General features: G+C 44.8%; 1 protein-coding gene across 1 annotated transcript in view; it reads left to right on the top strand.

The window, feature by feature from the left end:
• Nucleotides 1-19,815: 19,815 nt before the first annotated feature.
• PRDM14 (PR/SET domain 14) overlaps nucleotides 19,816-20,916 on the top strand; it is a 32,424-nt gene continuing 31,323 nt past the window's right edge. Inside the window, exons 1-2 of the mRNA XM_030189647.1 lie at nucleotides 19,816-20,473; nucleotides 20,831-20,878. Coding sequence (XP_030045507.1) covers nucleotides 19,816-20,473; nucleotides 20,831-20,878 — 706 coding nt within the window. The remainder of the gene's footprint in view (nucleotides 20,474-20,830; nucleotides 20,879-20,916) is intronic.

Here is a 20,916-nt window from a genome sequence, read left to right as displayed (position 1 = left end):
GGGATGGAGTTTTTCGCTTTACGAGCTTTCAGGTAATTGGCTAGAAGGTGTCCTGCTTTATTACCTTCATAATAATATAATGCATTGTTATTGAAAATATCTTTGCTGGCTTTAGTACCTAATAAAGTATTGTATTTGAGTTTGGATGCTTTAAGCTCTTCTAATATGAGTAAATTGTATCACTTATATGTGCTAGTTCTAAGGATTTTATTGTATTTTCTAAATCCAGTATTTCTTTGTTTAATTCTTTATTTCTAGAGGCTGTAAATGTTATTATTTCCCCTCTGATAAATGCCTTAAGAGCATCCCAAAAGTTATACCAAGACGACAGCACTGATGTCCAGATATGCGCCTACACGCAGGCAACGGCTGATGATGAAACAGATGATGAAATGAGCAGCGAGGCACATGCTAACGAAATTCAACAACCTCCTGTCACTTTTGCAAGAGCACTGGAGAGTCTCAACACCGTGCGGGCCTATCTGGAGGCCACTGGATGTCAGTGCTATGACAGTTTTTACTGTCTGGCAGATATAGTCTATGGAACTCACAGACACAAGAGTGTAATGAGGACTATGACTGATTACTTCAAGTAAGCCTAACGTCAGTTAACGGAGACTGTATACTGTACGTATAATAAACAGTACTGTACATATGTTTATCAGATGTCAAGCTTCTTTGGGTCACAACGGTTAAGTGCACGCTCCGGTTAACTGCATGTATTTCTTTGGTCCCAGACCCTTGCACTTAAGCGGATTGCACTGTATATATACAGCAGTTCTTATGAGTTTAAACATATTCTGCACCACAAAAATCCAACCCATCCCCAACAAAATGTAGGACACTTCTCCTTGGAAGTCACCATACAAAAAATATTCTGATTCTCATGTCATCTGAACAATAGCAACACAAATATCTCCTCTACCAAGTACATTGTGAAATACAAAACCCTAAAAAAAAAAAAAAAAATCCCAATTCAACATACATTACTCCTGGAGGAGTTCTGTACAAAATATTTGAAAATTCTGTGCACAATATTTAAAAATTCTGCAAAAGTCTGTGTTGTTTGTAATGTTTGCCTGTAAATCCCTCATCAGGATCCAGGTTCCCACACCCTCCCCATGGCATACTCCCCTTTACTCTGCTTCCCTCCCATTATCCCCATGTCACACTGTCAGCTTGCTCTCCCCCCACCTTCCTTCCCCCTGCACATTCATTCGCTCTGCCCCCCCCCCCCCCCACCATGGCATATTCACTTACTCTTCTTTCCTCACCCATGGCATACCCACCTTGCTCTGTAAGCACCCCTCCCACCCTCCTCATGGCACACTCAGTATCAGCTGCTCTCTCCCCCTCCCTTGCAGAGAGTGCACAGCAGAAGGAGGAGGAAATGGACCACTGTACTTCCTCCTCCTCTGCTGGCTTAGACCTAACTGTTTAGTTGAACCACAGCACTGTAGGGAGACCCCCCCCCCCTCTCTGTTCACCTAAACAGTCATGTGCAAGCTGGCAGAGGAGGAGGAAGTGACCTTATGTGCAGCGATTCACTTCCTACTCCTCCTTCTGCTGTGCGATCTCTGCAATGGATGTGGATAGATCCTGAGGACAGACCCAATGGTAGCACCTTCACAGAATTCTGCATGTTCTGAGGGGGTGGGGAATTCTGCGCAAATTCTTGAGCTGCACAGAATTCCCCCAGAAGTAATGCATGTAGCAAATCTGTCATATAACGGTAGCACTAGTTCCTATGATTCAAATAGCAAGAACTCTACCTATGAATAGGCAGCACTATAAATAAAACACTGGGCCCTAGAACACCAATGCACCTACTATTGGTTAGGCACAACAAGTGGAACTTTTACAGCTCTCTCCACAAACAACATGCACCTCAGTCACAGGTAAAACACAGGCACATAGGAGCCAGCTCTGTGGATCCAGTGGGTGCTGAACACCTCTAATATTGAGCAAGCTCCTTCATTGTGTCCAGGGAGGGGTTATTTGTATTGTCTGGCACCCCAATCATTTTGAAATGACCATCACTGAATACAGGTCAGAAATTAGAAATAGAAATATGAAAACAAACATTAAATGGGTAACCCCAAGAAGTTACAATTTGGCATGTACCACAAAACTGAAGAAATAAAAACAAATTAATTTCCTATTGTACTGAACAAGCCAAACAGAGAGGGTAACCAGCATACATAGAAAGTATACAAGCAAAAAGGAGCAACACTGGGCTTTCAAGACTGAGACAACAGGAGTATTTTATTGATAAATGACCCAACACAAGCCGTGTTTCGGCGTTGAAGAACGCCTGCCTCAGGGGTCTTGATTTTCAATTTGAGTAAATTCAGTATGTTTTCACAAGCCTTAAGCCGCTCATATCTCATCCATAATAACAAAACTAAAAACAGCAAGGGTTGTGTTAAAAAAATAACAGACCTCTTTTCTTAAACTTAGAAAACCTCCCCTCCCCAGGGAACCAGGAAAATCGGCTTTGAGTGAGAATTTCAGTCCCGCACTAAGGGAATAGTGAACCATGACTTCATTTTTAACTTCACCAAGGATGGGGATCCCCACAGGACATTAACATCAACGGATTTGAGCAGTGTTGGCTCCGGAAGAAGCTAAGTAGTAACATCTATTACAAATATGTTGGATGTCCATGCTATATTGATCATATGTTGCACGTTAAAAACTGTGAGATTAGGGTAGGAAGGAGGTGTGCAATGATGTTCAACAAGGGGTCGAAGCAGTGAAGATTGCACGTGAGTCCTGTGGACGATACCCCCTCCACTGAGCACAGCATACAGTATTTAAAAATAAAAAAATTAGTTATACACAGTACACTGGGATAAGGTATAGTTAGGTTTGAATGCTAAGAGGTTTCTTGATATAGGTATTAAATTTTAACTGCTAGACCCTCGACCATTCTTCTAATGTTTGGAGATCCCTTCTCATCATTTCTACTCCCTACAGGGTATCCATTCTATTGGCTATTTTCGTGCCATCCACAAAAAGGCACACCTTTCCTTCCAACCCTTCAGCAATATCTCCCACAAATATATTAAACAGAATAGGCCCCAGCACCGATCCCTGAGGAACTCCATTGCTCATCTTCCTTTCCTCCGAGTGGATTCCATTTACCACCTCCCTCTGCCACCTGTCGGTCAACCAGTTTCTTATCCAGTTCACCACTTTAGGTCCTAAGTTCAACCCTTTCAGCTTATTCACGAGTCTTCTGTGTGGGACCGTATCAAAGGCTTTGCTGAAGTCCAAGTAGATTACATCTAGCGCACGTCCCTCATCTAATTCTTTAGTCACCCAGTCAAAAAAGTCAATAAGATTAGTTTGGCAGGATTTTCCTTTGGTAAAAGCCATGTTGCCTCGGGTCCTGTAACCTGTCAGCTTCTAGAAAGTTAACTATCCTTTCTTTCAGCAGCGACTCCATTATTTTTCCTACCACCGACATGAGACTTACCGGTCTGTAGTTTCCCACTTCTTCCCTGTCTCCACTTTTGTGAAGAGGGACCACATCCGCTCATCTCCAATCTTGCGGAACCTCTCCCGTCTCTAAAGATCTATTAAATAAATCTTTAAGAGGTCCTGCCAGGACCTCTCTGAGATCCTTCAGTATCCTGGGATATATCCCATCCAGCCCCATAGCTTTGTTCACCTTCAGATTCTCCAGCTGTTTATAAACTCTTTCTTCTGTAAACAGCGCAGTATTCACTCCATTCCCAGACCGCGGTCCTTCTCCAGGATTTTCCTCCGTGAACACCGAAGAGAAATTTAGCACGTTCACTTTCCAGCTCATTTTCGAAAGAGATCCCCAGCCATCTTCCAACACAAATCGGGAGATGGCCGACGATCTCCTGAACCCGGCCAAATCGGTATAATCGAAAGCCGATTTTGGCTGGCGCCAACTGCTTTCCGTCACGGAGCCGGCGAAATTTCAAGGGGGCGTGTCAGTAGGGTAGTGAAGGCAGGAGGGGGCGGGACAGGGGAGGGACAGGGGCGTGTTTACGAGATGGCCGGCTTTGCCCGATAATGGAAAAAAAAAGCCAGGCTTCATGAGCATTTCGCCGGCTTTACTTGGTCCCTTTTTTTTCACGACCAAGCTTCACAAAGGAGCCCCAACTGACCAAATGACCACCGGAAGGAATCGGGGATCACCTCTCCTTACTCCCCCAGTGGTCACCAACCCCCTCCCACCCCAAAAAAAAACAAAACTTTTTTGCCAGCCTCTATGCCAGCCTCAAATGTCATACCCAGCTCCCTGACAGCAGTATGCAAGTCCCTGGAACAGTTTTAAGTGGGTGCTGTGCACTTCAGGCAGGTGGACCCAGGCCCATCCCCCCCTACCTGTTACACTTGTGGTGGTAAATGGGAGACCTCTATTCCCCCCCCCCCGAAACCCACTGTACCCACATGTAGGTGCCCCCTTCACCCCTTAGCGCTATGGTAGTGTTGTAAAGTTGTGAGTAGTGGGTTTTGGGGGGATTTGGGGGGCTCAGCACACAAGGTAAGGGAGCTATGTACCCAGGAGCTATTTTTATTATTATTTTTATTTTTAGAAGTGCCTCCTAGGGTGCCCGGTTGGTGTCCTGGCATGTGAGGGGGGCCAGTGCACTACAAATGCTGGCTCCTCCCATGACCAAATGCCTTGCATTTCGCTGGGTTTGAGATAGCCGGGCCCGGTTTCCATTATGGCTGAAAAACGAAGCGGCCATCTCCTCTACACCTGGCGATCGTTTTAGCCGGCCCCAACTGTATTTCGAAAATACGGTTGGCTGCGCCCCCTTGCTGCGCCAGCCTCGAAGATGGCCGGCCAGCTATTTGGCAGGCACCGTTCGATTATGCCCCTCTTTACCTTTATCACTCTCCACATAGCCATTCTCATTATCTTTTAGTCTCGCAATTCCATTCCTATCTCTTCTCCTTTCTCCAATATATCTGAAAAAAATCTTGTCACCTCTCTTTACATCTTTAGCCATTTTTTCTTCTGCTCGCGCTTTCGCTAGCCGTATTTCCCTCTTCGCTTCTTTCAGTTTAATCTGATAATCTTTTCCATGATCCTCTCGTTGCGTTCTTTTGTATTTCTTGAACATTGCTCTTATTTTTTCAGCTACTTGTTTGGAAAACCATATAGGCTTCCTGCTTCTCTTGTTTTTGTTTACTTTCCTCACAAAAAGATCAGTCACCATATTTATAGCAGCCTTTAGCTTGGACCACTGTTTTTCCACTTCTCCTATGCCAGGTGGGATCTTGCCAGGTATTTGTGACCTGGATTGGCCACTGTTGGAAACAGGATGCTGGGCTTGATGGACCTTTGGTCTTTCCCAGTATGGCAATACTTATGTACGCCTTCCTATGCCAACAGCTCCTTCTTCAGGTATTCCCCCATTTTATCAAAATCAGTATGTCTGAAATCCAGTACTTTGAGTTTTGTGCGTCCATACTCCGCCTTCATATGGTGTGATGATCACTATTACATAGGTGGGCACCCACCCGGATATTGGAAACACTACCTCCATTAGTGAGCACTAGATCCAGCATCGACCCTTCCCTTGTGGGTTCCGTCACCATTTGTCTGAGCAAGGCACTTTGACAGGCATCCAGAATCTCCATACTTCTTTCCGATTCTGCAGACGGGATGTTCCAATCCACGTCCGACAAATTGAAATCTCCCAACAGTAGCACCTCCCCAGGGCCATGCCTAGGGTCTCTGGCGCCCCCCTGCAGACCATCAGTTGGTGCCGCCCCTGCAGAGTATCAGTTGGCGCACGCGCCCCCCCCCCCCCCGGATCTGGGCGGTGCCAAAGAGCCGAGTGCTGCTTCCCCAAGCTGCCGTCTGAGGCGTCTTGGAGGAAATGGCTGGGTTTGGCCTGCAGAGGAGGCTCTGAGCATATTTCTCATTCAGCCTGAGCCTCCTCCGCTCCATCCCCGATTCCCCGGTGCTTTAAATTTACCTCTCTCCGCCTCCGACGTCTGCGCAGCGTCAGTGAATGCGCTGCCTGTCTGATGTCTCTCCACCAGCTTTCCCTTCGCTCGTTCGTTCCCTCTGTGTCCCGCCTTCTTCTGATGTCATTTCCTTGAGGGCAGGACACAGACGGAATGAACGAGCGAAGGGAAGGCTGGTGGAGAGACGTCAGACAGGCAGCGCTTTCACTGATGCTGCGCAGACGTAGGAGGCAGAGCGAGGTAAATTTAAAGCACCGTGGAATCGGGGATGGAGTGGAGGAGTAAGTTTATTTTAAAAAATACAACTCGACGGTGCGGCGCCCTTGAAGGCAGGCGCCCCCCTGCGGCACTTCCCGCGCTTACCATGTTGGCATGGCCCTGCACCTTCCCTTTTATACCAATCTTTTGAATATCTTCTATCAGATCGTTGTCTAACTTCTCCGTTTGCGCAGGTGGTCTGTAGATAACTCCCATGTGGATACAGGTTCCGTGTTCTCTTTTCAGGACGATCCATAAAGCTTCTTCTTTTCCCCAGGTTCCCCGCATTTCAGCCGCTCTGATATTCTCTCTCACATACAGAGCCACTCCTCCTCTTCGGCCTGGTACGGTCACATCCCATTCATGAGAATCGTTGAACCACGTCTCCGTAATAGCAACAATATTCAAGTTTTCTTCAAATATCAGGGTTTGCAAGTCTTGAACCTTTTTAGTTAGACCACGAGCATTTGTGCACATAGCTTTCCATGTGCTTAGTGAGTTTGGGTGTTTTTTTATATTTACATGACCTTTCCCTCTGCCATCATGTTTATTCTGGGCGGTGACTTTCCAAAATCACAGGTTTCCTTTTGTCACCCCCACCCTCAAGTTTAAATGTCTAGAAACATACTGTCTGAATTTCTCCCCAAGGATCCTTTTTCCCATCACAGAAAGATGTAGCCCACCATTACAGTTCAGCCTGTTATTTTTCCATGTATTACCCCATTCTCCAATGTGTCTAAAACCTTCTTTACACCAAGACTCTCAAGCCACTTATTGAATTCCTCTGTTTTGTGTAGTCTTTCCTCTCCCCCCCCCCCCCCAACGTAGGAATTACTTCAGAAAAAGTCCCTCCCCAAACTTCTGGAACACTCTCTGTGCTGTAAACTTGCTATTGTTGGCCAGGTCATTTGTCCCCAGGTGAATTACAACATCAGCGTTAGAAGCCTCGCTCTATTCTCGGATCACTTTCAGTATTTGGTCTGTACATCTTGTAGCTGAAGATCCTGGAAGACATTTCACTACGTTGGAACCCCTGAACTGTGCTCCTAAGTTAATGCCTCTGATAATGGAGTCTCCAAACAGTAATAATTTTCTGCTTTTCACAATTCTGTCATTAGTTGGGGGATGTTTCTGGGGTTGTGCTATTTTCATTGCCTCTGGTTCTACCACAGTACTTCTTTTTTCGCCATCATAATGAAGCAACGCTGCAAAAGAATTTGACAGAGGCAAAGCTTGGAAGGGCGAGTGTTTCTGTGTCACAGATCTTAGTCTACCAGAGCCTACTGTGACCCATCAATTCCTCTGATGTTTCATTCTCTGAGGCAGTGGTGGTCCTAAATTAGCTTGGAAATGAGTAATCCTGGACGCTTCTTTAATTGTAGTTCATTCTTTCTTGAGTTTGTTGATCTCTTCTTTCAAGGCTGATATTTGGAGACAGATAAGACAAGCTCTAAGGTTCCAGATAGTTTGCCTTAGGATTAAAGCAGAACATATATTGCACTGAATGAAGGTCATAATGATGTGATTCACAAGTGTGAAAAGGTGAACTATGAGAGGGAATAACAAGAATTAGGATTGACCAATTAAGTTTAATGGAGATACTTGTCCCTTGATTGCCCTTGGATTTTACCAAGGGGTGGGTGGGACTAGGACTCAGGTAACCTCAGTTACCAATCAAACCAAGTCTGAAAATGCCCAGCGCAGCTCCCAGCTCACAAGGTACACTTAGGTTCTACTACCCAGCTCAAAACAAAATTGCCCCTCCTGAGTCACCAGATGCTATGTAACCAAAATTGATTGAATTAAGTCTCTGGCAGTGTAGATTCAACACACAATTCTAATGAAAACAGACACCAGATTCAATGTAACCAGATTAAGTCACGGGTTTAAAACACTTGGCAGATGTTAAAACTCAGTTCCAGTGAAAACACCTTTAAGACAATTCCAGCATAAAAAGATGAAATCACAGTGCAATATAGGCAATAGGATAGAGACAGATAAGGAACTTATAGAGGTCAGACCCTCTGCAAGTGAAAGGATAGGTTTTTTTTGTGTGTGTGTGTTAATAGGATAGAATAAAGGAGTCAATAGTTTATCAGGAAGATATTAAGAGCAGGACACGAGTACCCTCAGTTACCAATCAAACCAAGTCTGAAAATGCCCAGTGCAGCTCCTAGCTCACAAGGTAAGCTTAGATTCTACTATCCAGCTCAAAACAAAATTGCCCCTCCTCCAGAGCTATGAGCCACCAGATGCTATATAACCAAAATTGATTGAATTAAGTCTCTGGCAGTGTAGATTCAACACACAATCTCTCCCTGCATCCCTTCCTAGGAACTGTTCATCAGGTAAATTACTCTTGTCTGTACCCTTCTGCTCCACTGTCAGCTCCAGACTCCATTCCTTCCATCTTGTTGCTGCACTGTAGCCCTGGAATACATTTCTTGAGTCATTATGTTATGCTCTATCTCTGGCTCTATTCAAGTTTAGGTTAAGAGTCCACTTTTTTTGAGGCTGCTTTTAGTTCCTAACCCTTTAACCACCTGTTCATTACCCATGTCATTTTAATCATTCCGTTAATAATTATACTCCTTAATCCCTTATTTCTCATAAGAACAGCCATACAGGGTGAGACCAATGGTCTATCTAGCCCAGTATCCTGCTTCCAACAGTGGCCAGTACCAGTGGCGTAGCTAGGGGGCGCCAGGGGAGTGGCCACTCCCCCAAACAGAGTTCCGCCAGTGCTGGCGCCTATTTTTTTCTCAACGTGTTGCATTGAAAATGTGCCCTGGTGCCAGTGGATGTCCGCTCTTGTGCCGCTTTCGCTCCCCCTGCACCGTCAACCTGGCTCCGCTTCTGGCCAGTACAGGTCACAAGTACCTGGAACAGTGGCGTACCAAGGGGGGGCGGTGGGGGCGGTCCGCCCCGGGTGCACGCCGCTGGGGGGGTGCCATGGCACGCGCCTGTCAGCTGAGTTCGCTGACTTCGCTAACTTTGCTGCAGCTCCCTCTGCCCCGGAACAGGTTACTTCCTGTTCCGGCCGGGGCAGAGGGAGCTGCAGCGAAGTTAGCGAAGTCAGCGAACTCAGCTGACAGGCGTACGCCGCGGCACCCCCCCCCCCCAGCGGCGTGCACCTGGGGGGGTGTCATTTTGCGGGGGGGGGGGGGGGGGGAGCCGCGCTGCACCCGGGGAGGGGGGCCCATCGGAGATCCGCCCCGGGTGTCATGCCAGCTAGGATCGCCACTGACCTGGAAGACACCCAACATTCTTTGCTACCAATCCCGAGACAAGCACTGGCTTTCCCTTTGTCCATCTCAATTACAAACTATGGACTTTTTCTTCAGGAACTTGTCTAAACCTTTTTAAAACCCAGGTACCGCTGTTACTTCTGGCAGCGAGTTTCAGAGCTTAACAATTCTTTGAGTGAAAAAGTATTTCCTCATATTTGTTTTAAAAGTATTTCCATGTAATTTTATTGTGTCCCCTGGTCTTTGTACTTTTTGAAAGAGTGAAAAATCAATGTACTTTTACCCATTCTACACCACTCAGGATTTCATAGACCTCAATCATATTCCTTCTCAGCTGTCTCTTTTCCAAGTTGAAGAGCCCTAACCTCTTTAGCCTTTCTTGGTTAGAATACCCCTGGACCTTCTCTTCCGACCTCAAAAAGTCAAAGGCAGGAGTGATGTCCACTCACTCCTGCTTCTGGCAATATTGTTATTTAAAATGGTGTTGGCTGACCCTTAGCTCCAATGCACCACTAGGGGTTAAGTCTATCAAAAAGGGCAATATTTGCCCCTGGTGAAGCATCCTGATGCATTGCCAGGGGCAGTCTATGAAATATGGTGGAAGACTGACCTCTAGTGGTAAATCACCACTAGGGTCATATGCCACCATTTTGAATGATAGCAAACACCTTATGCAGGAGTGAATGGGCATCATTCCTACCTTTTGATTTTTTGAGGGGATGGGGACAGTTGGGGAGGGGAGGGGTGTACACTAAACTGCCAGGGTTTTATTCTGTTTTCAGGATAGGGGAGGTTAAGTAAAGGGCTGGGGCTGATAGACTGCCAGGCGGGTTACCATATGGCTCCAGAAAAAGGAGGACGGATTGAGCCAGCCGGGTTTTACTTCCATTGAAAGCAATGGAAGTAAAACCTGGCTGGCTCAATCCGTCCTCCTTTTTCTGGAGCCATATGGTAACCGGCATTTCTTCATATCTCAGGGGTGTGGGAAGGGGGCTGTTAGACTTCCAGGGCTTTTGGAAGCTTTTGTGATATTGGGGAGGGGGGATGCAGACCTGGAAGCTTTCTTTTTTTTTTTTTTTTAAACATGTTCCCCTTCCTGTCAGTATGTGACCCAATCACCACTCACACACTGGCAGGAAGGGAGACATTTAGTTGTTCTCTTTTTAAAAAGTTACAGTCCGTCCAAAATATTGCCTTAAGATTCCTTTGCCACACTCCCTGTTTTAATCACATTTCCCTATTATTTGCATCTAATCACTGTCTTCCAATCGAACAATGCATTCTCTTCAAATTGCTCATGCTCACTTTTAAGATGCACAGGACGGGTTTTCCACCTTACCTATCCTCCCTCATGATTCCCTATTCACTTTGCCACGCCCTCCATTCCCTAAATGATCACAGACGTGCTCCAAATGTTGGTAGGATGACTGACTGATTAAAATGGAACTCCGACACCACCTTAGGAAGGAACTTAGGATGCTGTAGAGAACAACTTGTTATTATGAAATCTCGGAGGAAAGGGATCAGGAAAATGAATGGGAAGGAGGGCTGAAGAAAAAGTGGAGATAATAAGAGACAGGAGAGAGGAGAAAAGAGAAAAATAAATTTTAGAAAAGAGAGAGAACTACAATCAAGGGAGGAAATGGAACAAGAGAAATGAATCAGAGGTACACAATAAAGATTGGAAACTTTTCAAATAAAAATTGCCTTTGCCAGTTCTTAGGATCCTAGGTAGTATGTTCTCCTTTTCTGTCTATAGGGGTGCTTACTACTTAGCATCTTGTGTTTTATAAAATGGAGGAGTGGTCTAGTGGTTAGAGCACTGGTCTTGCAATCTAGAGGTGGCCAGTTCAAATCCCACTGCTGCTCCTTGTGATCTAGGGCAAGTCACTTAACCCTCCATTGCCTCAGGTATAAACTTAGATTGTGAGCCCTCCTGGGACAGAGAAATACCCAGTGTACCTGAATGTAAGTCACCTTGAGCTACTACTGAAAAAGGTGTGAGCAAAATCTAATTAAATATATGAGATTCTAGATGGAATGTTGCTACTATTGGAGAGTCTACATGGAATGTTGCTATTCCACTAGCAACAGTCCATGTAGAAGCCTGCCCTAGCAGATCAGCAACATGGCTGCGCAGGCTTCTGTTTCTGTGAGTCTGACATCCGACATCCTGCATGTTCGTGCAGGACGTCAGACTCACAGAAACAGAAGCCTGCGCAGCCGTGTTGCTGATCTGCTAGGGCAGGCTTCTACATGGACTGTTGCTAGTGGAGGAGTAGCCTAGTGGTTAGAGCACTGGTCTTGCAATCCAGAGATGGCCAGTTCAAATCCCACTGCTGCTGCTTGTGATCTTGGGCAAGTCACTTAACCCTCCATTGCCTCAGGTACAAACTTAGATTGTGAGCCCTCCTGGGACAGAGAAATATCCAGTGTTCCTGAATGTAACTCACCATGAGCTACTAGTGAAAAAGGTGAGAGCAAAATCTAAATAAATAAAATGTACACTCAAATGTATGTATGTGAGGTAGAATGAATCCTTGAGCTGCTGCTAGAGACCAGATTCCTTAGGTACAAGTGAAGAGGGAGAAATCAAAGCACTCTAATATATGGAAGACAATCTACTCCTCTTGGGTTAAAAAGATATTTGTAGTTGAGATTTTTGGTAAGAAGATAATTAGATTCTTTATTTGCTCTGGACAAAGTACTTTGTAGCGACATATCACCTGAAGCCTTCCAAAATAAATAATCAACTTCCAATGTTTTTACATAGGTAGAACCTCCCTCCTTTTAAATAAGTCCTAGTAACAGCAAATAAAAACACAATTGGCCTACAGTCGGCCCAGTAAGGTGTTTAGGGGGTCTTTTACTAAAGCTCACCTGGTTATCTGCAGCAAGGCCTATTTATTACTATGGGCCCTGCTGCAGATAACTGGAGCTAAGCTTTAGTGAAAGACCCCCTTAGGGCTTTTGTTTTGTGCATGCAGGGTTGGTGCCAGGGGTATTGGGCACCCTGGGTAAACCTTCATCCTTAGCCCTCACCCCCCCTGATTATTATTAGGTCCCTAACTCATGGGCTTCTGCCTCCAGGATAATCCTACCACAAATCTATGTAAAAAAAAAAAAAGAAGCTTAATTGAACATCATACTTTTAAATATTAAACTTTGTTTAGTAGTAAATGTAGGAGGGTGCTGATAGCTATATTACCTCAAAGAACTATCAGCACTTATTGTTTTGGTTTGACTGCAGCTACTTTTGCTTCCCCCACCCCCAAAAGCTGTTGTACTAGGTCACCACCTAGTCTTGACTAATGGTTAGGCTGGCTCTGTCTGCAGGACTCCTTCCCTCTCCCCCTTCTGTCTCTGGCTTGTCTTCTACAAAATTCTTCAGCCCTGAGCAGATTGGAGCAACTTTCTGGAGATATATTATAAACAGCTAACTCTGGAATGGAATTTCAGGACAATTTGGGTGTTTTCCTGGTCATTGGAGGACCAACAAACAGTTGGAAGGTTTTATTTGTTTGTTGTTTTATTTGCATTGACTAGACATATGGCTTCACCTCTGGAGCAAGCGTATACAGGGCTTGCTCCTTTCCCCTCTCCATCTCCAGTGCAAAGCTGCTCGAATACCCTGGAAGAGGAAAACTAGATTGAATTTGCAATCACTGGAAAATATAGGGTGTTCTGAAATTTAAGATCTCAAAAGAAACTTTGCTCAACTGTTCATAAGAAAATGGAATTCAGGAGAACAAAGCTGCCGTTTCTAATACCAACTACTTTTTTGAAAAAATAAAGATCTAGAAAATGTGTTGAAGTTTAAGAATACTTCCCCAAATTTAATTCTGCAAGGCCTTTATAAATATTTTAGCTGTATTTATGAGATCTCACTGTTGCCACGTTTAATTTGCACACCTCAGTAAATTGTGGAGGAATGGCTTGGTGGTTAGAGCACCCCTCTTGACATCCAGAGGTGGCCAGTTCAAATCCCACTGCTGCTCCTTGTGATCTTGGGCAAGTCACTTAACCCTCCATTTCCTCAGCTACAAGTTTACATTGTGAGCCTTCTAGGGACAGGGAAATACCCAGTATACCTAAATGTAAATCACCTTGAGCTACTACTGAAAAAGGTGTGAGCTAAATAAAAAAATTATAGGGAGAGAAAAAACAATCTCTAAAACATCAACCTTACCTCAAAGGATATATAGAGTGAGATTGCCAACATTTAGCATGAGATTTTTGCCAACTCTCAGTGCCAAGACCTGGAAGCAGACTGAATTTTGCTGATATAGGCCCCAAATCCTTTTTCTGCCTGGTTTCAGTTTCAGCCAAAAGGTTAATTTAATCTTCAGTCATGTTTTGGTTTCAGCCAAAAATGATTTAGTGTAGTACCACAAGTGTGGCAACCAGGGGCGTAGCCAGACTTTGGCAGGAGGGGGGTCCAGATCCCGAGGTGAGGGGGCACATTTTAGCCCTCCCCCCGACGCCACCGACCCCCCCCCCCCGCCATTTCCGCCCCCCCTGCTGCCGCCACCACCACCAACAACAACTTTGACCCCCCCCTGCTGACGACCCTCTCGACCCCCCTCCTGCCACCAACCCGCCGTTGCTGTCGCCTACCTTTGCTGGCAGAGGACCTCGGAAGAAGAGGACCTCAGCTGGCGGGGGTTGGGGTCCCCCGCCAGCAAAGGTAGGTGACGGTGACAGCGGGTTGGCGGCAGGAGGGGGGTCAAGAGGATCATCGGCAGGGGGGTCCAGGGCCAAATCTATGGGGGCCCAGGCTCCCGTGGCCCCACGTAGCTATGCCACTGGTAGCAACCATTTTACCCAGGCAGCTGCAAGGAACAGGAGTGAGTGGGCTTTACTCCTGTCTCCACCGCTCCACAAAGGGATGGAGGTATGCCTGGGAGGGGGGAAGGACTTTGATTTGCTTCTCAAGGGTAAAGGGAGGGGGATCAGGAGGACTTTTATGTTTAAATTTAGGGGGTCTTTTACAAAGGCAGGGTGGTTTTTAGCACATGCTGATTAGTGTGCACTAAATACTAGAGACGCCCACAGGAATATATGGGTGTCTAGCATTTAGTGCAGGCTAAAAACACTGGTGCACCTTTGTAAAAGGCCCACTTAGTTATGCAGGTCCCAGCTGATATTCAGGTACAGTTTGAACAGCTTCTGAGCTGTCCTAAATTCACCCACTTAGATATGCAGGTGCTGCCACTGAATATTGCCAGCACCCACATAGCTCCTGGCTCCTCCCCAATCCCACCAACAGTGCTGCATACTTTTTGTTGACTGGGGCCAAGTCCCATTGACTATCCCCACTTAGGTGGCAGTATGTGATTTAAGCAGGCAGGAGAGACTTCTGCCCACTTAAATCACTTTGAAAATTGGCTGCCATGTGTTTTCTGTGGAAACTAAAGAATTAGTGCTTTGTCAATCTCCCTCCGTCTGAACAGGAGTTGCCCCTCCTCCTGGACACCCCGCTCAAGTGCCTCCCCTTCAACCACGTGCTCCTATGGGCTTATCTTACAGGTTCCAGTTACTCCTGCCCATACCAATTCTGCTCTCAAGATGGCTGCCATGACTGGAGCATTGCTTCTGTCCTGACTACACCACTAGAGTACCAGGCATTGTAAGGTAGTCCTGGGGGGGGGGGGGGGTTGTGCTACTCTTTGCTTTTTTTTTTGTACCGCAATTGCAAGTAGTGCAGTTATAATGTTGCTCAATAGTTTAGATGGTAGTCCCAACAGTGATCAGCTAGTCTGGAGCCCAATTTTTAATGGGAGCGGGAGCATCACCCCCAGCACTGTGACCTTGGTGATCAAGGCAGGCTCAGTGCAGGCCTAGCTTGCCACAGGGTGGGATCATGAGGAAGCCCAGAGCCAATGGGGACTCAGGAGCTGAGGTAAGATTCCTGTGCTCCTGCACCCTCTACCTATTGAAAGGCGCTCACTTTGGTTTAAATTTTGGACAGAAAAATTAGGTTGGCACATCAGAAAGTTTTCCCACTCTTGCAAACCAAATAACACTGTATTCCATTGCTTATATACTGCTTAAATCGACCAAGGAATCAAAGTGGTTCACAAAAACATTTTAAAAAACCCAGATTGATAGATAATAAGATAACCTAAGTGTGGGGCACAGGGAGCAACACTCAGACATATGTTTTGGGCCTGCCCCAACATCCAAAAATTTTGGACCATATTTACTCAGTTGATTTCACGGATGTGGGGTGCTACTTGTAAGAGGGGACCACAGATGCTATTTGGAAAACCCATGTTGGTGCGCCCGATTCCAGCGGGGTTTAAGGGGTTCACCCACAGAGCCATAATGGCTGCTAAAAAGGCTATTCTTACTGAGTGGATTACAAATAAAACTCCAAACTTACAGCAGTGGCGTGGTTTGATGATGATTACATGAGGTTTGAAAAGAGAATGGCAGACTGTAAAGGAGAAAGAAGATTTACAGAAAAAGATTTCTACATACTACATAGATTTCTGCCGGATTTGGATTCCTTTCTGGCAGACCATTCCCTTGGGGGGTAGAGGACGAATCCTGAAAATTAGAAATCTTGTAGACCAGAGGTTTATATCAGATATAATGTAAGTGTAAAGTGGAAATTGTAGATATTTTGTTTATAATAGGAGTGCCATTTGTCTAGAGACCCTTGCACTCCATGTTTTGTAACTTTCTGTGAAACTTAATAAACAAATTTGAAAATAAATAAAGCCTTCCTGAATTTTAAAGTAATTTGTAATTCTTTTATTCTTGAATAATATTTTCAAAATCTTGTTATTATGGGAAAATTGTTTTTCCTCCTTCATAGTCCTAGAAGCCTTTAATTATTTTTTTACTTTTCTTACATTTGTACCCTGTGCTTTCCCACTCATAGCAGGTTCAATGGACTTACATATTATATACAGGTACTTATTTGTACCTGGGGCAATAAATTCAGTAATTCATTAACTTTAACTACTTTTGTACATTTCAAGCTATAATTAAAATGGAGCCATGATACCCTTCCAGCCCTCCTCCACCACATTCTCGCCCATGCTCAGGAAAAGAATAAAAAATAAACATACCCAAAGAGCGATTAGACAAGCAAAATTTGTGCAGGAATAGTTTCAAACAAACGTTCGGTGACCAATTAATGTTACCAGGTGCAAACTTCAGCTACATCTCAAAATTTTTATGATAAGAAATCCATAGATAAATATAAAAAGAGAAATGCAGGCCTGCAGAATTTTGTCTTCTCAAATAAAGAAATCAAATAGTTATAAAATTCGCCGAGAGAATGTCGTGAAATGTTGAAAAAACTATGGAGAAAGGTAATTTACATAAGGAAGCCTTGTCTAAGGCTGAAATTCTTCCTGGTGTGTGTGTAGAGGCTGGAGTTTCGATAATGGAAAGTGGTATTTTAGAATGCGAAATATTTTAATCTGGACTTCCATGAAATTAACAAAATAAGGGGAAAGCAATAAATCATTTTTGATGCTTGGTTAGATGATAATAGGCAATCCCCTCCCCCGTCCAAAAAAAGTATTAAAACGCTTTCTCTTACTCTCTGCAAAGATAGTCCTACAGCTGCAGTAGCCCAGCTGGCTGTGTCATGATTTTGAATCTGAAGCAACTGTACAGCGCTTTGGGATCTTTGAATAAAAGGGATTAAAAATCCAACTTGTATCTTTAAAAAGGAAGGTACATTGAGGTGGGGAGGTTAGGGAATGGTAGGTGATTTTCTCACGTCCTGTAAAGCACATTGTGCAGTCTAGTCTCGGTCTCTCTCTGGTTTGTGCTGGCAGGTAGTTTAAAGTGAGGGTCCCCAGTGGCCCTGAGGGATGAGCTGAGCCCCGGCCAATGGCTGCTGCTGGGAGGGCAGGAGGTTGGGGCTTAGGGGCAGCCCACAGGTCCCCCTTTAACGCCATCTGCTTTCAACTGTCCACATCCGCATTTTCCCCGAGGCTCTAAGCAAATGGCGAGCAACAGACTGGATGGAGAAGAGCCATGCAGATTCCGGTCCTGAGGAGAAATGACTGGAGAGTAGTTTTGAGCCGGGTTTAACTCGCAGAAGCAAGTGTGACAGATCTCGGTACGTAGCGGCAGCATGCAAGTACCCTAGATCTCATCAATCACTGCTGATACCATTCTGCCTTGCTTTTATGCCAGAAATGTTTTTTACACGGGCGGGATTTGGACTTAATTCCCGTTCCAAAGCTTTAGTCGCTTGCAAGGACAATGTTAAAAAGCCATAAACGGACTAGGCGGGGATTAAATGCCTTCTTGATTTGGGGAGATGCGTTCATTACTGCTGACCTTTACCACTGACCTCATGTTCATTCATTTACGTGTCAGGACCTTGTTTTGTTTTCATTTATTGGTGCCTATTGATCCTGCCCATTATATCAGATTCATTAGGTCTTAAGCTACTTTCTCTAAAGCAATTGTTTAGATTGGGGTTTCTTGCTCATTCGAAAAGTTAGTTTAAGACGGGAGGGGCGATCTAGGACGTGTTACTAGGAGCGAGGGCTTTCCACTGCTTTACAATGTGTTGATAATTTTAACCTTTGGTTTTTTTTTTTTTTCCTCTGCTCTAGGGAAGGTAGTGTTAGAAACTACCTAGAGGAATAAATAGTCCTCTACCTAATTTTATCTTTGTGCTATTTTTAACTAAGGATAAGAAAAAAGAAACTTCAGCTGGGAGAAGCAGGTTTATTTCTAAGGGGGAGCAGGTACTACCTAGAGGACTAAATAGTCCTCTACCTAATTTTATCTTTGTGCTATTTTTAACTAAGGATAAGGAAAAAGAAACTTCAGCTGGGAGAAGCAGGTTTATTTCTAAGGGGGAGCAGGTAGGTGTCCCCCTCCCCATTCACGTCCCTTTCATGGTTTCATAACCAGGTCCAGTTTGGGGATTAAATAATCTACAGCCGTGTAAATTATTTGAATCCGGGAAAAAAAACCCATAAGGGGAGAATTCCTCTCGGTAATAAAACAAAAATGAGCAAAGGGGACTGGCAGCAGTTAGAGACTGCCTGCTCTCCACGCGTTTGGGTGATATCGCCCGTGTCTGTCTTGTGCTTTTGTTAGAGAGGGTGTGTTGGAGGGGGGGACAGCAGTGGTTAATGTTTCCAAAGTGGCCTCAAGTGGGAATGAGTCTGGGACACTTTACTGAGCCGGCCCTGCCGCTTCAGTGCTCAATGGGCTCTCGAGGAGGGATAACTCTCCTCGTTAAAGTAGATTTAGCTGCAAATTGCTTCACATTTCCCGAAGATTTCAGCTGTTGTCTTTTCCTCTCTCTCCTTTTGTTTCTCTTCTTGACTGATTTGGGAAATAGCCCTAGGCGGTTGCTTTTTTGTTTGTGTGTGAGCTCAATCACTTTAATTGCTTTATCTAAACACGAAGCTTTCTCTTAGAGAGCTGTAGGGCCAGAGATCCAATTGCGGAGATAACCACCTCAGATTTATCCCGGGCAAGGGCAAATAATGTTTGTAGAGTCTGATTTTTTTTTATTTATTTGGAATTAGAACAGGAATACATTACACAAATGAAGTGAAATGAAAGCAAAATAACTTTTTATGCTGAGGGTTTCGGTGATGGGCTGCAAATTATAGGCATCACAAAGATTCTGTAAATACATTCATTGTAGCCGATTGTTCCAAGCTATTGTGTTGGTTGAACATTTTTATACATTTTTAGAAAATATTGTGCAATTTTACTATAGCAAACAGTGAGTTTTCGATTACATATTATATTACAGCCACATAGGAACCGTAGAAGAATAGTTTTGTTGCCATGATCTTACTGTAAACATTAATCGATACACAAGAAAAAGACAGAACCGGTTATGTTTTAACGAAATGCTAAAAATCTGGGTTTCCCATCCATAGTTTGGGACGCTTTGCTGCAGATACTGAATTTAGTATGTAGAAATTCACCAAGTACCTGTATATAATATGTAAACCACTTTGTTGTAACCACAGAAAGGTGGTATTTGTCCTGTTTGTCTGTCTTAATTAGATTGTAAGCTCTGGCGATCAGGGACTGTCTCATCATGTTCAAGTGTACAGCGCTGCGTACATCTAGTAGCGCTATAGAAATGATAAGTAGTAGTAGTATGATTAGAAGGGGAAGAGGTAAGGCAGATGTTACAACACCTAACTCCTTCTCCGGGTAAAGTTAAACTGTCACACCCCAAATATTCATGACAAAATAGTTGTAGGTGCATTGTTTAGTCTCTATTTTCTGATGCTCTTTTCTTCATGTGCTTGTTTTTCACAGGTGGTGGCGCCTGGTGGTTGTCTTGACTAAACCCTGATCTCGCTTGTGGGCAAGTGCCCCTCGCCCGACCATGGCTTTGCCCCTTACTGCACGCTCTAGTCCCAAAGACAAAGGTGTTTCCTTGGAACCCGTAAGGAGCAGTCCTGGGAGGATGCCCGCCTGTTACACGACTATTCTTCCCCACGGACAATACCTTGAAGCTGTTGGAAACTCGCCTATGTTGCATCCTCTCAATTCTCTCGGAAGACTACTTCCCAGTTCTCCCCTCGGAAGACTACTTCCCAGCTCTCCCCCTCTGGTGCCCTTCAGTTTCAACAGCATCCCTTCCTTTCTCAGTCAGAACTCGACGCCCAATGAATCTCTCTACAGCATCTTTCCCAACTCCATCCCCTTTTATAACAAAATGCACCCTTCCTCTTCCTTCACGTCTTTCCCAAGGCAGGAAGATCTTGCTATCAAGTTCCCCGAACAGCCATGTGCTCCAGGATCCCAGCCCGGCAGCCCTGCAAGCCTAAAGCCACCATGCTCTTCCAGGTCTCCCAGGAAGGGCAGAACTGCCCCCGTCAGCTTGTCGAACCTCGAGGCGGAATCTGCCTGCCGGTACCAGTTCACCGAAGAAGACCTTCACACCGTCCTGTTTGGCACGATCCGTCCCAATAACAGCAGACACCAACTTCAAGCTCCAAACCATGCTGTCTCTGGCTTAAGAATCCCTTTGAATCTTGCAGGTATTGCCTTTATCCACCGTCACTGGAAAGCATCAGGGACACTTAAGTTCATTTTTTTTTGGAGTAGATCGACTCACAAAGGAATATAACATAATATTTAAATATTTTCAACTCTGGAGACGTAGATAGCAAATAGACGCGCAGTTAGTAGTAGAATTGAAAAAAATCTTTAGAATGAACAATAAATTTAAAAAAAATTGCATGTTCAAGCCTTTTCGGTTTATGTTCTCTTCTTGAGCTCCACGATTATGACTGTTGCTTGAGTCGATGAAATAAGTAATTCTCCTCTGAAACAGAAGCGATCGGGGAACTTTAACCCCGGCTTAGAATTGACTTTGCTGCTGTTGTATATTGCAGGATCCGATTCTCCGGCTCTGGACAGAGACTCGCTCCAGTTACCGGAAGGTGAGAGGTGGGCTGGGAAGCTGCTCACATAGGACCGT

Source organism: Microcaecilia unicolor, chromosome 1 (genome assembly GCF_901765095.1).
Source record: "Microcaecilia unicolor chromosome 1, aMicUni1.1, whole genome shotgun sequence".
In the NCBI taxonomy this organism is placed as follows: Eukaryota; Metazoa; Chordata; class Amphibia; order Gymnophiona; family Siphonopidae; genus Microcaecilia; species Microcaecilia unicolor.
The sequence above is the reverse complement of the archived record's forward strand: the minus strand, read 5'-3'. Positions and strand labels throughout refer to the sequence as shown.